This window comes from Tetranychus urticae, chromosome 3 (assembly GCF_039701765.1).
Source record: "Tetranychus urticae isolate SD_2017Ah chromosome 3, NJAU_TeUrti_SD_1.0, whole genome shotgun sequence".
Taxonomy (NCBI): domain Eukaryota; kingdom Metazoa; phylum Arthropoda; class Arachnida; order Trombidiformes; family Tetranychidae; genus Tetranychus; species Tetranychus urticae.
In genome coordinates, this window is record NC_142960.1 from 7,477,967 (window position 1) to 7,492,319 (window position 14,353).

At 33.7% G+C, this 14,353-nt stretch overlaps 5 protein-coding genes across 7 annotated transcripts; 3 read left to right on the forward strand and 2 right to left on the reverse strand.

The window, feature by feature from the left end:
* The first annotated feature begins 140 nt into the window (after nucleotides 1-140).
* Nucleotides 141-1,250, forward strand: LOC107367012 (syntaxin). The gene has a single exon (XM_015934672.3). It carries the CDS (start codon nucleotides 268-270, stop codon nucleotides 1,147-1,149), a length of 882 nt encoding a protein of 293 aa, XP_015790158.1. The 5' UTR covers nucleotides 141-267; the 3' UTR covers nucleotides 1,150-1,250.
* On the forward strand, nucleotides 141-8,870 carry LOC107366999 (5-oxoprolinase). Of its 2 annotated transcripts, XM_015934655.3 has the most exons (4): nucleotides 4,183-4,679; nucleotides 4,741-7,961; nucleotides 8,029-8,277; nucleotides 8,368-8,870. In XM_015934655.3, the coding sequence occupies exons 2-4, from the start codon at nucleotides 4,784-4,786 to the stop codon at nucleotides 8,517-8,519; spliced, it is 3,579 nt and encodes a 1,192-aa protein (XP_015790141.2). In that variant the 5' UTR covers nucleotides 4,183-4,679; nucleotides 4,741-4,783; the 3' UTR covers nucleotides 8,520-8,870. The 2 variants fall into 2 exon arrangements, with proteins under 2 accessions (XP_015790140.2, XP_015790141.2); XM_015934654.3 differs by having other exon boundaries at nucleotides 141-7,961.
* Nucleotides 1,457-3,240, reverse strand: Stlk (Ste20-like kinase). Its single transcript, XM_015934671.3, has 3 exons — nucleotides 2,459-3,240; nucleotides 2,137-2,248; nucleotides 1,457-2,056 (listed from the first exon to the last, which is right to left on the reverse strand). The coding sequence occupies exons 1-3, from the start codon at nucleotides 3,222-3,224 to the stop codon at nucleotides 1,957-1,959; spliced, it is 978 nt and encodes a 325-aa protein (XP_015790157.2). The 5' UTR covers nucleotides 3,225-3,240; the 3' UTR covers nucleotides 1,457-1,956.
* Nucleotides 8,871-8,907: 37 nt separating the features above from the next.
* On the forward strand, nucleotides 8,908-10,985 carry LOC107367002 (cilia- and flagella-associated protein 36). 2 transcript variants are annotated; one of them, XM_015934659.3, is made up of 4 exons: nucleotides 8,908-9,042; nucleotides 9,547-9,652; nucleotides 9,724-10,791; nucleotides 10,868-10,985. In XM_015934659.3, exons 2-4 carry the CDS (start codon nucleotides 9,550-9,552, stop codon nucleotides 10,879-10,881), a joined length of 1,185 nt encoding a protein of 394 aa, XP_015790145.2. In that variant the 5' UTR covers nucleotides 8,908-9,042; nucleotides 9,547-9,549; the 3' UTR covers nucleotides 10,882-10,985. The 2 variants fall into 2 exon arrangements, with proteins under 2 accessions (XP_015790145.2, XP_089125673.1); XM_089269547.1 differs by lacking the exon at nucleotides 8,908-9,042 and having other exon boundaries at nucleotides 9,329-9,652.
* LOC107367000 (uncharacterized) lies at nucleotides 10,981-14,134 on the reverse strand. The gene is made up of 4 exons (XM_015934656.3): nucleotides 13,196-14,134; nucleotides 11,984-13,129; nucleotides 11,697-11,915; nucleotides 10,981-11,615 (listed from the first exon to the last, which is right to left on the reverse strand). The coding sequence occupies exons 1-4, from the start codon at nucleotides 13,212-13,214 to the stop codon at nucleotides 11,452-11,454; spliced, it is 1,548 nt and encodes a 515-aa protein (XP_015790142.2). The 5' UTR covers nucleotides 13,215-14,134; the 3' UTR covers nucleotides 10,981-11,451.
* Between the last annotated feature and the right edge of the window lie 219 nt (nucleotides 14,135-14,353).

A 14,353-nucleotide genomic window follows, 5' to 3' on the forward strand; every position in this document is an offset into this window, starting at 1 on the left:
TGTCATATTTAAAATTTTCAAATTTCAGAACGGCGGAAAATACTTCTAAAGTCTATTAAAAGATGGAGTTGCCTTTCCATTTGATATTTTGCTTCTTGAGTGCGGCTTAAGCCGATATTGATAGATGTCAGTTGGTTTTATTTTTTTAATCTGTTTGTTTCTTGATTATTTTATTTATTAATGATTAGTTAATTTTAATTATTTTTTTATTTACTCTTTTTCTCTTTAATTTGTTAGTGAGTGCTTCTTTTCCTTTTTTTGTTTCAAATGACCCGTGATCGGTTAGCAGCCTTGAGGGCTGCTCGTGGTGACCTAGCCAATGATACCACTGATGGTGAAGTATCTATAAGGCTAGAGGAAAGTCCAAGTTTCATGGAAAGTTTTTTTAATGAGGTTACTCATATTCAGGAATCATTGGACCATCTTTCATCACAAATTGAAGAATTAAAAAAGATTTCTGCTGCCATTGCATCGCCTTTAAGTGAAAATGTTGATGAAAATTTGGAAGCATTAATGTCTTCTATTAAAAAATCTGCTACCAAAATCAAAACAAAGTTAAAAGATATTGAAAATACCATGGAATCTATTGAAGGACAAGATAAATCTTCAGCTTTGTATCGCATCAGATTCACTCAACATGCGGCCTTATCAAAACGATTTGCTGATATTATGCATCAATATAATAATGCTCAGATTGAGTATAGAGAAAAGTGTAAACAAGTCATCAAAGCGCAATTAGAGGTTACTGGTAATTTGACAACTGACGAAGAATTGGAAGAAATGTTGGAAACAAAAGATCCAGAAATTTTTACCCAACGTATTCTAACAGATACTAAAGCAGCAAAACAGACCTTAGCAGATATAACTGCTCGCCATGCGGATATAATCAAATTAGAAAAGAGTATAAAAGAGCTTCATGATCTGTTCATGGATATGGCTGTGTTAGTGGATTCTCAGGGAGAAATGATTGATAGGATTGAACATCAAGTTACCGAAACAAAAAACTATGTAGCCAAAGCTAACGAGGAAACCGCAAAAGCCGTCATCTACCATAAAAAAGCTCGTCGAAAAAAGACACTCATTTATATCTGTCTAGTTATAGTTCTTATTGTGATTATAACCGTAGTTACACTATCTTTGCTAAATTAAATTTACTAAATTTGCACTAAATGCAGAAAATTATTCTAACTTGATTGTATCCAATATGTATTTATTTATACATTTAAATATTAATTTTATTTGTGAATCAACCTTAATTGTTAAAGTAATTCCTCTTTCTCTTTTTTTCTGATATGATAGAATGATGGCTGATAGAAAGTCAATTTTTGTTGATTAAATTACTGTCTGATGAATGTCATATCTCAATGAAAGCCGCCTACTAACATAATCTTTGTTCTCATTCATGTACGTAAACGTCATCCGCAATATCAACATTGATGTGACAGGAAAAACTAAATTAGAATTGGTAAGAATATTTACTTATTTACTCTACATTCTTATAATGGAAAATTTAAGTACCGATACAAAAAATTTAAGGATCCCACAAACCAGGCGAAATGAATTTTGTTGCAACGTATAATTAATTCTGATAACATGATGGCACAAAAATAAAGATGATAGGACAAAACAATTGAGTGAATGTCTTTTACCAATAGCTTTTAAATGGCAAAACTGTTTATAATTGCGTTTGTCCAATGAATCAGTTGATTAAGACACTTTTCTGTCGATTTGTTTTTCGTTCACTAAACTAGAAAACTAGAATAATTTAGAGGCAAGTTCAATATTATGCTTGTCTCTATCCATGTTTTTATGCATTTTGAGTCGCTGTGACTGAAAAATAACCGTGAAATTAATTAAATGGCTTTGAAGGTAAACTTAACTGATGATTACAGGTAAACAACAGTTGAAGTTTACAACAGAGAAGAAAATGAAGAGAAATAGAGATGAGATTAATTATCAGCTGCCCTTATCCAACAATGTCAGCAAGTTAATACCAGTATCCAGTTTCTTTAATTGTTTGAAAAATTTATGGCTGAGCAATTGAACAGCAGCAGGCCTAAAGGAGAAAATTAAAAAAAGGTTTAAAAAAGTTCAAATTCAATAGATTATTTAGATTGAAATCAATCTTGTACCAACCTTTTGCCTGGATCATGATGGAGACAAAGCTCAACGGTGAAAGAATGAAAATGATTGCTGAAACAACGGTTCCGATAAACTTCGTAGCGAACTCGCTCTTCTTCACTTAAATCTATGATGAGATGATAAAAAAAGTAGATGAGTTTTCATGGTGTCATCTTGCGTGGAATCGATTATGAAATTAAATATCAGCTGAAACGAAATGTTTAGCATATCTGATATTTGAAAAATTATAACTAAGCTCGAGTAACTAGAGCTAGAGAGAAAAAAATATTGCTTGATGACAAGAAATGTATATGAAGTGAATGTAAATGATAATTACCGTCAGTAGGCAATTCAAAGAGCTCTGCACAATTCGAATCAATAGGTCTAGGAAAGTTTCCTGTTAATTTATCTAATAACATTTCAGTTGGTTGAAGATCAGCAAACGGAACACAGCCATTAGCAAGCTCACAACAGGTTATACCAAGAGAATAGATGTCAGAAGTTGTTGTATAACCAAGAAGGTTTTGCTCCAATAATTCAGGAGCAAGCCAATTAAGATTGGGTTTAGCATTGTTAGGGTATGTGTGGATTGATTGTAGTAATTTTCCGTCATGCATTAAGCTTGTCGCATATTGAAAACCGGTTAATAAACATCTTCCGTGAGGACCATAAACTAGTAAATGTTGACCGCGAATAGCTCGATGAATTATTCCCTGGTTATGAATATATTCTAAGGCAGAAAGAGTATCACGGACAATAAATGAAATGGCAAGCTCAGATAATCCAGATGGTTTACTCAGTTCGGATGCAGAACCATATTGACAATAAGGTGACACTATCCATAGATGTTCAAATTGAAGAAAACAGGAGAGATATGGTAAAATATTCTCATGTCTTAACGATCTTGTTAAATAAATATCTTTCTTTACATTATCCAATTGAGTGTCATTCGTTTCCTCCAGATTAATTGTTTTAATAGCTAAAAATTGGCCAGTTGAATGATATTTTCCTCTGTAAACTTTATCATCTATCTTCTCAAAGAGCTGGTAAGCATCGGGTGAGCATTGGAGCAAATTTATTGACATTGAACTAGGATAATCCATGACTCTAAATCAGTTAAATAGATAATAAAAAGAAATAGCAATAAGCTAGAAATCAATCCAAACCCAGCCAATAAGAGACCAGCACAAACAAAAACAAACCAAGGTAATTGTTGCCATAGAAACACACATGATTTTGGCGAATTTAATTTAAAATTTAAAATCTGAGTGACTCATTGTCAGTGAGAGAGATCACAAGATTCTGATGAACACAAGTAGATCCTGAATCCAGCTTCTCATTTAATTCATCTCTCGGCTGCAGCCAAAAGATATTCAATTCAAGTGACTCATAGTCGCTTTTAAACTGACTAACCCAAGTTAACGCCCTGTTTTTCATGTTTATTATATTTCTGGTTTCGATGTCATCTCTTGCAACTCTTGTGACAATTGAATTTTTTTCTGTTGAAACTTCAATTTAACATAATGAAGGGAAGCTGGAGGTCTCACTATATTACTTGATTGACTTTAATTGAAAAAAATGAAGGAAGCTGAAGATAAGCATAAATATGAAGCTAAGTTTAGGTAACCAGCGAGGAATTGACTTACTCTGTTAGCTAGTCAAAAAATTATATGAACTGGTTGTTTCTTTTTTTGAGATTTTTCGTGAATATCTCGAATTATTTGCAGTTTAATTTACACGCAATGATCTTGATATGTTGACACTAATGAGGATACGCGGAGGTTGGAAAGGTTCAAGTGTTTACGCGTTAGTTTACTCGTATTCAGATTCGGGTGGAGGTAGTAACTAGTAGTTATTATTCATAGCATAATTTCTGGTTAGTTTGATATTTTTGGTCTTTTCGGGTACATTGATGAGTAAAAAATTTCCGAAGAAAAGTCCGGTGAGGTCAGAATTGACAATTACTCCAAACTCGACTGGAATCGCACTTTAAACTGCGCGGTTGTTAATGAATGATGGCAAATGTAGGCAATAAATAATTATCTACCAGTAATAATCTAGCAGATGAACTTGATGATTGTTAACTTTTACCGATACCTATTTTTTGATCAATAATAAATCAGTTTGATCATCCATCAAAAAGTTTTTTCATAAACTTTCCTTTATTGGTGTTGTCAACTAAATTCGAATCAACTCTAGAAAATAATTCATTGATTGATCTGCGGTTTGAAAATATAGTCTCATATGAATCTTCAAGAAAATATGTTGATAAGTAAATAAACAAGATGGTAACGAAGATACAATTGTAACTCTTGCATGAATGACGATCATCCGTTTCATCTTTAACATATTTTAACATTAATTGTTAAGTGACTTTCTCTTCGACTTTTTATAAGTGTTTGGCATGATGTCTCGATTTAATGAAAAAGGTTTTGAGTTTTGTATTGATCGAGGTGGTACATTCACCGATGTTTACGCCAAATGCCCAGATGGCTCCACAGTTATTTCCAAATTATTGTCCTGTGATCCTGACAATTATGATGATGCTCCAAGAGAAGGTATTTATCGGATAATTAATTCATATTATAATAAGTCATTTGACATTAATGAAAAACCCAGGAAGAAAAAATTAATCGATGGATCTGTTATTAAAAGCATACGAATGGGTACCACAGTTGCTACAAATGCTTTGCTTGAGCGTAAAGGAGAGCCTATGGCACTTTTGGTAACCAAAGGTTTTCGTGATATTCTTTATATTGGTAATCAGTCTCGTCCTTCCATCTTCGATTTGTCCGTAAACATACCTGATGCCTTATATTCTGCCGTTATTGAGGTTGATGAGCGTTTGTTATTAGCCTCTGAAAAGTGTTGTATCAAAGATTGGTCTAACTTGCCATCAGCAATCGGTGTTACCGGAGAAACAGTAATCATTGAAAAGACTGTTGATGTTGCTGATCTAAGGAACCAATTAATTCAGTTGAAGTCCCTCGGAATAAATAGTTTGGCAGTTGCACTTCTCCACTCTTATATTTATCCCGATCATGAAATAGTGGTTGAGAAGGTTGCTCGAGAGCTAGGTTTTGATTATGTCACATTATCTTCTAAAGTTATGCCGATGGTTAAAATTGTGGATCGTGGCTTTACTTCATGTGCAGACGCTTATTTAACACCTGCAATCCATCGATATATTAGTGACTTTGCCTCTGGATTTATTAACGGATTAGAGTCTCTTCCCGTTTTATTCATTCAATCGGATGGTGGACTGACTCCTGTTAATCAGTTTACAGGGTTTAAAGCCATTTTATCTGGACCTGCTGGAGGAGTAGTTGGCTATTCACGTACAACTATCTCAGATTTAGGACCAAATCAGGCTGTAATTGGTTTCGACATGGGCGGCACATCAACCGATGTGTCTCGATATCACAATACGTTAGAGCATACTTATGAAAATGTTACTGCCGGAGTTGTCATCAAAGCTCCTCAATTAGATATCAATACTGTTGCTGCCGGTGGAGGATCTCGTCTATTTTATCGTTCTGGTCTTTTTGTTGTCGGTCCAGAATCAGCTGGGGCTTTTCCAGGGCCTGTTTGTTATCGATTTGGTGGTCATTTAACTGTGACGGATGCGAATGTTGTTTTGAATAGAGTTTTGTCTAATTATTTTCCAAAAGTTTTTGGACCCACCAAAGATAAGTCATTGGACAGAGCTGCGTCAATTAAATCAATGGAAGCCTTAACAAGCGAGATTAATCGTGACTTAGGAACATCAATGAGCGTAGAAGAGGTCGCATTAGGATTTATAAAAGTTGCTAATGAAGCAATGAGTCGTCCTATTAGAGCCATTACTGAAGGTAAAGGTTATTCAGCCTCATCTCACGTATTGACATGTTTTGGTGGAGCTGGAGGACAACATGCTTGCTCTATTGCTCGCTCACTAGGAATCAACAAAGTATTCATCCATCGATATGCTGGTATTTTGTCTGCTTACGGAATGGCTTTGGCTGATATTGTCCATGAAGAACAAGAACCCTCCGCATTTGTTTACTGTGAATCCAATTTTAAGGCCATTGATGATCGTTTCATGCATTTGATTCGTAAATGTGAAGAATTTCTTCTAGAACAAGGATTTAAACGAACCCAATTGCAGTATGAATTGTATCTGAATATGAGATATGAAAAAACTGATTTCCCTTTAATGATCTTATCCTCTGCATCTTCCAATTGTCTTTCAACTATTGCTGGCGATGGAAAATTTTGCATGGTTGGAAATTTCGGGGATACATTCAACTTACGATACCAAAAGGAATTTGGTTTCAAAATGGATCCAAAGAGAAAAGTAGTTATCGATGATATTCGTGTTCGTGGAATAGGAAAGTCAACTGATGATGACAATCTAACTAAAGAAGAAGCTAGTAAAGATAATTTCAACGAGGCGGAAGAAACTATTCAATGTTACTTTGAAGACGTTGGATACATGGCAACTAAAGTTTATCGCCTTGAAAAATTAGAACCAGATCAAACTATTGGTGGTCCAGCTATCATCATTGAAAAATCTTGTACTATTTTGGTTGAACCTGAATGTATGGCTAGAATCACGCGACAAGGAAATATTGTTATAGATTTACAGCAAAAAACTTCAGATGAATTATCCATGAAAAATACAAGCTCAATTGATTCAATTACTTTGTCCATATTTTCTCATCGTTTTATGTCAATTGCTGAGCAAATGGGTCGTATCCTGCAACGAACAGCAACATCGACTAATATAAAAGAGCGACTTGACTTTTCTTGTGCTCTTTTCGGACCTGACGGAGGTTTGGTATCAAATGCGCCTCACATTCCTGTTCATTTGGGCGCAATGCAAGAAGCTGTTCGTTTCCAGTTAAACCATAGAGGTGGAGATTTAAAACCTGGAGATGTATTATTATCTAATCATCCTGGTGCTGGAGGCTCCCATTTACCTGATTTAACTGTTATTACTCCTGTTTTTGCGGAAAATCAAAAATCATCGAATCCTGTGTTTTTCGTAGCAAACCGAGGTCACCACAGTGACATTGGCGGAATCACACCAGGCTCAATGCCTCCTCATTCTGTTAAACTGTCTGAAGAAGGAGCTGTATTCATGTCTTTCAAGATTGTAGAAAATGAAGTTTTCCAAGAAGATAAATTGGTTGAAGCTTTACAAGCTCCTGGTAAAGAACCAGGCAACTTTGGATCACGAAATTTATTTGACAATATCAGTGATTTAAAAGCTCAAATTGCTGCAAATCAAAGAGGAATTTTATTAGTCAATGAAATGATTAGACAATATGGTTTAGAAGGTGTTCAAAAGTACATGAAATACATTCAAGAAAATGCTGCTCGTTGTGTTCGTGATATGCTTATTTCTATCTCCTCTAAACTCAAAACTTCTAACCTGGAAGCATCAGACTTTATGGACGACGGTACACAGATTAAATTAAAAATTGAAATAGATACAACAATTGGCAATGCTACTTTTGATTTTACGGGAACTGGTATCGAAGTTTATGGCAATTGCAATTCTCCTAAAGCGGTTACATTATCAGCCATAATTTATTGCCTTCGATCTATGATTGGCTATGATATTCCATTGAATCAAGGCTGTTTGGAACCAATCAAAGTAATAATTCCTCAAGGGTCAATTCTGTGGCCAAGTCTTGAAGCTGCAGTTGTTGGTGGCAATGTTTTGACCTCTCAACGTGTTGTTGATGTAATCCTTAAAGCTTTTCAAGCCTGTGCTGCTTCACAAGGCTGTATGAATAATATTACATTTGGAGATGAAACTATGGGTTATTATGAAACTGTTGCTGGTGGAGCAGGTAAATTTAATCTGGTAAATTTGAATATTCCAACAAAAATGCTCATTTCATTTCTTTTATCTTTCAGGAGCTGGACCCCACTGGAACGGGCGAAGTGGTGTTCATACTCATATGACCAACACTCGCATCACTGATCCTGAAATAATGGAGAAACGTTATCCAATTGTTTTAAGAGAGTTTCATCTGAATCCCGGCTCTGGAGGAAACGGAAGATATAAAGGTGGAGATGGAATAATTAGAAAAATTCTTTTCAGAAAACAAATGATTCTATCTGTGTTAACTGAGAGGCGAGTTTTTGCGCCCTATGGATTACATGGTAATTATAATTTTGCATACATATAATGAATGTAAACAACAAATTAGATTTTTTAATTTTACTCGAATTTAACTATTCTTTTTTAATCAGGCGGAGAACCAGGCTCTCGAGGGTCCAATGTCATGCATTTTTCAAGTGGACGAAAAGTCAATTTAGGATCAAAGTCTTCAATCAAAGTTGAACCAGGCGATACATTTTGCCTTACTACCCCTGGAGGAGGTGGATATAGTTCATTAGATTAAATAACTTGAACAAATTTAAGAAATCCGTTACTGAATATGTTTCTTGTGATAGCTTTCTTAAATGTCAAATAGTTTCAATCACTTAGATAAGCCGAAAGTTTATTTCATATTGATAGATTTTATACTGTTTTGTACCCAAGAATCTGAATAAATATCAATATTTATTCGGAGTAAATAACAATTTTTTCATCTCATATTATACATACTGTATATGATATACATTGAAAAAATGAATAGACGAAAGATGAATATTAACTGTACTCATTGCTGTGGTAACCAACTTTTGTTATGTTATTATTTCATTCGTTCTCTTGGAAGTCAATTGATCAAAATAAAAATTATCAAACAGTATCTCTACTTTCAGTTGAAATAAACAAAATATATTAATTCCTCTCAGAAAATCACTAGCACAAATTGTCACTACAACTTTGATAAATTTTGCTTCACAATATTCAATAGCTGATATCATCGTACATTTAATTCGTGTTTCAGCTCAAACATTGGTAACAAAAGTGGTAAACAGGTAAGACAAATGATTTCCTTCTGGTAAACTAAGAATCGCTTTCGATATTTTCAATTTGAGATTTGTTGGTGTTAACTTTCTAATTTATTGAGGTTATCTATCGGTAACATTGAACTATTTTGTCATCCTTCAGCTCTTGTTATTTTTACGATTTTCTGTTGCTCTTCTCATAGTCTCGAAAGTGCTTGCAGCTAGTCGCTATCAATATTACATATGTGTACATTAAGTATTTAAATCAATCAAGTTTTTTATCGATCGCAAGACTTGACAGAATCTTGATTCAGTCTTTTTGTTATTGTCACTCATTTCTCTCTGTTTCTCAGCCAAATACAATGTACGATTCAATTAGATCGAGATTACTATGTCAATATGTAATTGATTATACGGTTAAACATTAGAGTAATAGGAAAAATTCAAATAGATCTATTTTAATTTCAATGAGCTACAAATTTAATAGCTTTATTTTTTAAACCAAACTATCAATTTACACACCAATTATCGCAGGTCATGGAAGCTGAAACGAGCTGGGTTCTTGACTCACTCGTTGGCTTCCTTCAAGGGCCAATCTGGAACATTCCGATTAATAGTTTCATCGAGCAGCGTTCAATAGGTAAGTAGTGTTAGTAAGATCAATGATGATTGAGTAAATAATAATTACTAATATATTTTTTTCTCTAATAGTTTTTGAGCCTGAATACGATGAGGAAAAATACAAGGAAACCAAAGATGAAAGAGAAGCTGAATATCGTAAAATTTTTGAGGAATATGGTATTCTAGTTGATCGATTACTGAGTGCCCATATGGAGGATCTTTCAATTACATTGGAACAATTTGAAGAAGCTTGTCATAATGCAAAAGGAAGTTTAGGAGCAAAATTTCAACAAACATTATTTGAACAAATCTGGGCTGCTAATGATTATGATATATTTCGAGCCTTGATGGTTAAACGTAACATTGAGCTCAACTTACAAGCCATGAATATACTGACAACCTCTTTGAGTCACCTGAGCTCCGATGATGCTGCAAAAACAATAAGTTTTCTTATCGACGATGATTCACTGTTGGAGCAGGTAATGAAATTATCACTGGAGGAAGCTCGAGAAGAACAGGATGCATTGGATGAGACAGTTAAAGAGGATGTGCTTCGCATTGCTATAGAAGAGAAAGATCGATTGGAAGCTGAGAGAGCAAAAGAACAGATCAAATTGGATCGAGCATTGAAAAGAGTAATGAATGGCAACACGGCTGAACTTGCAGAGGATCTAGATAAACCAGCTGAGGGGCAATCTGGTAAAAACAATGAAGATGATGATGATGGAGTTGAAAATAATCTTGATGTAAAAGTAAAAAATCAAAGTGTAAACAGGGCTGGTTATAAATCTTTAAAGACTGAAGATGATGAAGATGAAAGGAAACAAAGCGAACTCGCAAACGAAGGTGAAGATGAAGAGATTGATGATATAAAAGAAGCTTTGCTTAAGCCAAAAGGACCAACCATCAATCCAGAAGAGATTAAAGCTCGCCAAGAGTATTTGAGACGTCGAAGAGATAAAATTATTGAGACCAAAAGGAAAGAACGACAACGACAGGTAGAACAGTTGGAAGAAACTGAAATCAAAGAGAAAAGACCCAAATCGGCAAAAGCAGTTAAAAGTGTTTTAGGGGAAGTTGAAGATGATGTGACAGAAGAGGATAAAGGGTTGAGTTTTCGTCGCTCACTTGCAGCCAAGTTGAAAGCTGAAGTAATTGGTGAGTTTTGAATAACCCTTTTTAAATACAATAATTAGTATTAATCGGAAACTCTTTAATTTATTTATTGTTACAGAGAAGAAGAAATGATCTATGACAGTTCACATGCATACCATCAGGTCATTAAAGTAAGCAACTGTACTTCTGATTTTATTCATAATTTTGGTTTAATAAAAAAGCTTTCCAGTATTTAAGTGTTAAAAAGGTTTATTTATTTGATAATAAAATGCAGTTGAATAATGGCCTAATAATTAGGAAGAACAATTGTAGTTAATTAATATTACATCAAGGACTATGTTTTGCATTTTAGCATAGTTGGCAACATTATTTGTTTGCTTTAAATAATATAATTGAAAAAAACTGATTGCACATACTTTACATGTTTAAAGAAACACCGAAATTGGAAGATATTTTGATAATTTTAAAATGAAAAATTGTTTGAATTTGATTCAGATTTTTTTGGACCTTGAATGATTAGTTTGAGGATATGTTATCATTACGAGGACAAATTATTACTAGATATGGAGAGAAGATATGTAAAAAATTGAATCATGTTGGTATAATTTTTTGGTATGATTTTTGGGTTGTTGATTTTTGGTTGGCTTTTGATCAGGTTTGATCGTCAATGTTTATGGAAGATTCGGTAATTTTATTTGTAATTTAATTTACTTTCTTCTTTTTGGCTGAATTTGAAGAGGAAGCTTTGGCCACTGTTGAAGACTTGACGATGGCTCCATTGGATTTACCAGAGTGGGCCATTCTGATATGATTATTGAGTTGATTAGGCTCAAGGAATGGTTCTTTACATATATAACAAAATATTGCTAGAAATAAAGAGTAAATTGTGTGTTAGAGTATTATTAAAAGCTGACAATTTTAACATTTTAATTATAAGAAAATATTACCTTTACTACGATATGATGAACAAGTTCGAGCATGTTTACGAAGAGCTTTTATTGCAGTACATTCTTGGGAATAGTTGTCAAATACCTTTCCACATGGACAACTTACAATGTGTCGATATTTTTCAAGTAATTCAGGATTTTCTGGGTGAATTCGGCGAATATGAACTTTCAAACACGGAATGGAATGGAATGGAGCATCGCAAATATCACAGACAGCACCTATTAAAGGTAAATTGAAAATAAAATGTTAGATTAATGTGAGATTCAAGTAAAGTAGCCTGGCTTACCATTTTTCATATAAACACTGCATCTTGCGACATGTTGACGGAAACTATCATAAGCAGCTTTATAACCCAGAGTATTTTTACTGAACTGCTGACCACATTTGCAAGTATAGAACTGTCTTTTGATATCTCCATTTGTCCCATTTGTAGTTTCTTTTGTTTTTTCATTACCTAATGTCCCTGAATTTTTAGTTGAGTCAATTGTTTCGGCTTTACTATTTTTATTTGTTCGATCACAGCTGTTTGGTTTTGTTCGATTGTTTGTTGGATTTTTTGAGCTTTCCAAAAGCTTGAGATAATCATCATTTTTGACCAGCATGACATCAGGTCCATTCAAAGGGAATGATGGATGAAGTAATTTTGCCTGTTCCAATTTTCTTGTTAGGTCAAGATTTCGTTGTTTCAAATGATTGATAAAATCGTTTTTCAATTTTTCCGTTTTTTCATTACCTTTACAAGCCATTGTCCTAATGGTTTGTGTCGCTTTCTCAGACGAAAATCTTGATCTTGAATCTTGAGACATATCCAAGTTTGTCTTGCTTTGTACAACATAATCGCAATCTGTCTTTATGGATTCATGAACGATGTCTAACCTTTTGTCCACTTGATCATGAAACCTGTTCTTAAATGCTCCGAAATACCAGGATCTCAAGTGAACATTTTGATCCAGATACCGTTGTTTTTGGCACATGATTTCCCCAATTTCGTTTTTTAATTGTGATCTACGATTGAAAATAGATGAGTCTTGAGTTTGAGCCAGTTTCGATTTTATTTGTATCATTTGTTCCTTGAGTATTGCGTTGGTTTTTTCCAATTGTTCATAAATAGCTTTAACATCTTCCTTTGTGATTTCATCTTCATCACTATCACATTCTTGATTATTATTGCCATCAATTTTACCATTCATCTGAAAGTTTTGGTCACATATGTTTTGATTATCTGAGACATCTTTGGTATGAGTATAATTGTCAGAATAGCTCGTACTGATAGCTGGTTGCGGTCTGATATGGAGTTTTCTTCGTTCTTCGCATCTAAATTCATAATTTATATCAATCTCGATTTGCTGTTCTTCTTCTTCGTCATCATCATCGATCTCAGTAATTTCTTTCTTGATATGTTCAGGACCAATCAGGAAGCTAGAATTTTCTCCTATTGAAATTAAATAAGAAAATTATTAATCATATTTAATCTAGTCAATGAATAAAATTACTTTACCTTGAAAGGCAGTGGCCATTTTATTTTAGGGAGAAATTGTCTTCACTAATTTTCACATGAGAGTAATAAAGGGAAAGTTGATTACGACCTCTTTGATACTGACGTTATTAAAAACGTTTGATTGATATGTTGAAGTCGTAATGACCATTGATTGTATTGCAGGTAAAAGTAATCAATAAGAGTCAAAGATGATGGACAAATTATTAATGGCAGTGAAGATCACATTATCAAAACATTGATATGTATATGGTTTGTGACAGGTCACTTCTGTTGATTGGATTCAATTTTTAAATATTGAACTGATAAAATTAATTACTTTGAGTTGAACAAATGGGCATAATAAAAGGATATTTTTGTAACATACCAACACAATTTAAGAAATTTAAACACGGTGATTGTAATGGTGAAAAAAGCAAAGAGACTCAATGTACAGTATATAGTCCGTATACAATATACAGAATATAGTCTGCAATGTTTTCCCTATGTTAACCACTTTGGATTAACTAGCCAAGAGATCAAATAATTTCATCAATTACGGGTATGAATTAGATATGTCAATTAATCATATAATAGAACAAAGCTTAAAGTAATTAAGAAAACTAGAGAAGAAGCAATTAAAAAGGAGCAAGATCAAAAATACACAAATAAAGGTGAAAATGTATGATAAGCAATATGTCCCGGGTATGTCCCTACTAGGCAACTCGAAAGACATAAACAACTGTTTCTCTTTCTTTCCTTACTTCACCTTTATTGTTACCAACAGAAAATGTTCCCTCGTTTTTTTTTCATTTCCCAATTTTAATTTGCATCTTTTATTATTTTTCCTGTGTCTTTTCCTCATCATGTATGTTAATTATTTCATTTATGTAAACAACAATAGATGGATTGGGTTTAAACAAGCAACAATGGGTAATTTGATGGTGAGTGATCTAAGCTCATAATGTCTTTAAACTTTGAGTGATGATAAGCGTATCACTATTAGGATGGACTATCTATCAACATGAACCCAATATAATTCAAAAAGATCCAGTTAAACTATGTTGTGATTAAAAACAGGTGATGTTTAAGCCCCGTTAACTGCATAATTGACTGGCAGATAAACCAGTTAACAATAGGAGCTTCACTTCCTTTCAAGCGATGGCATTATTCATGTTTAAC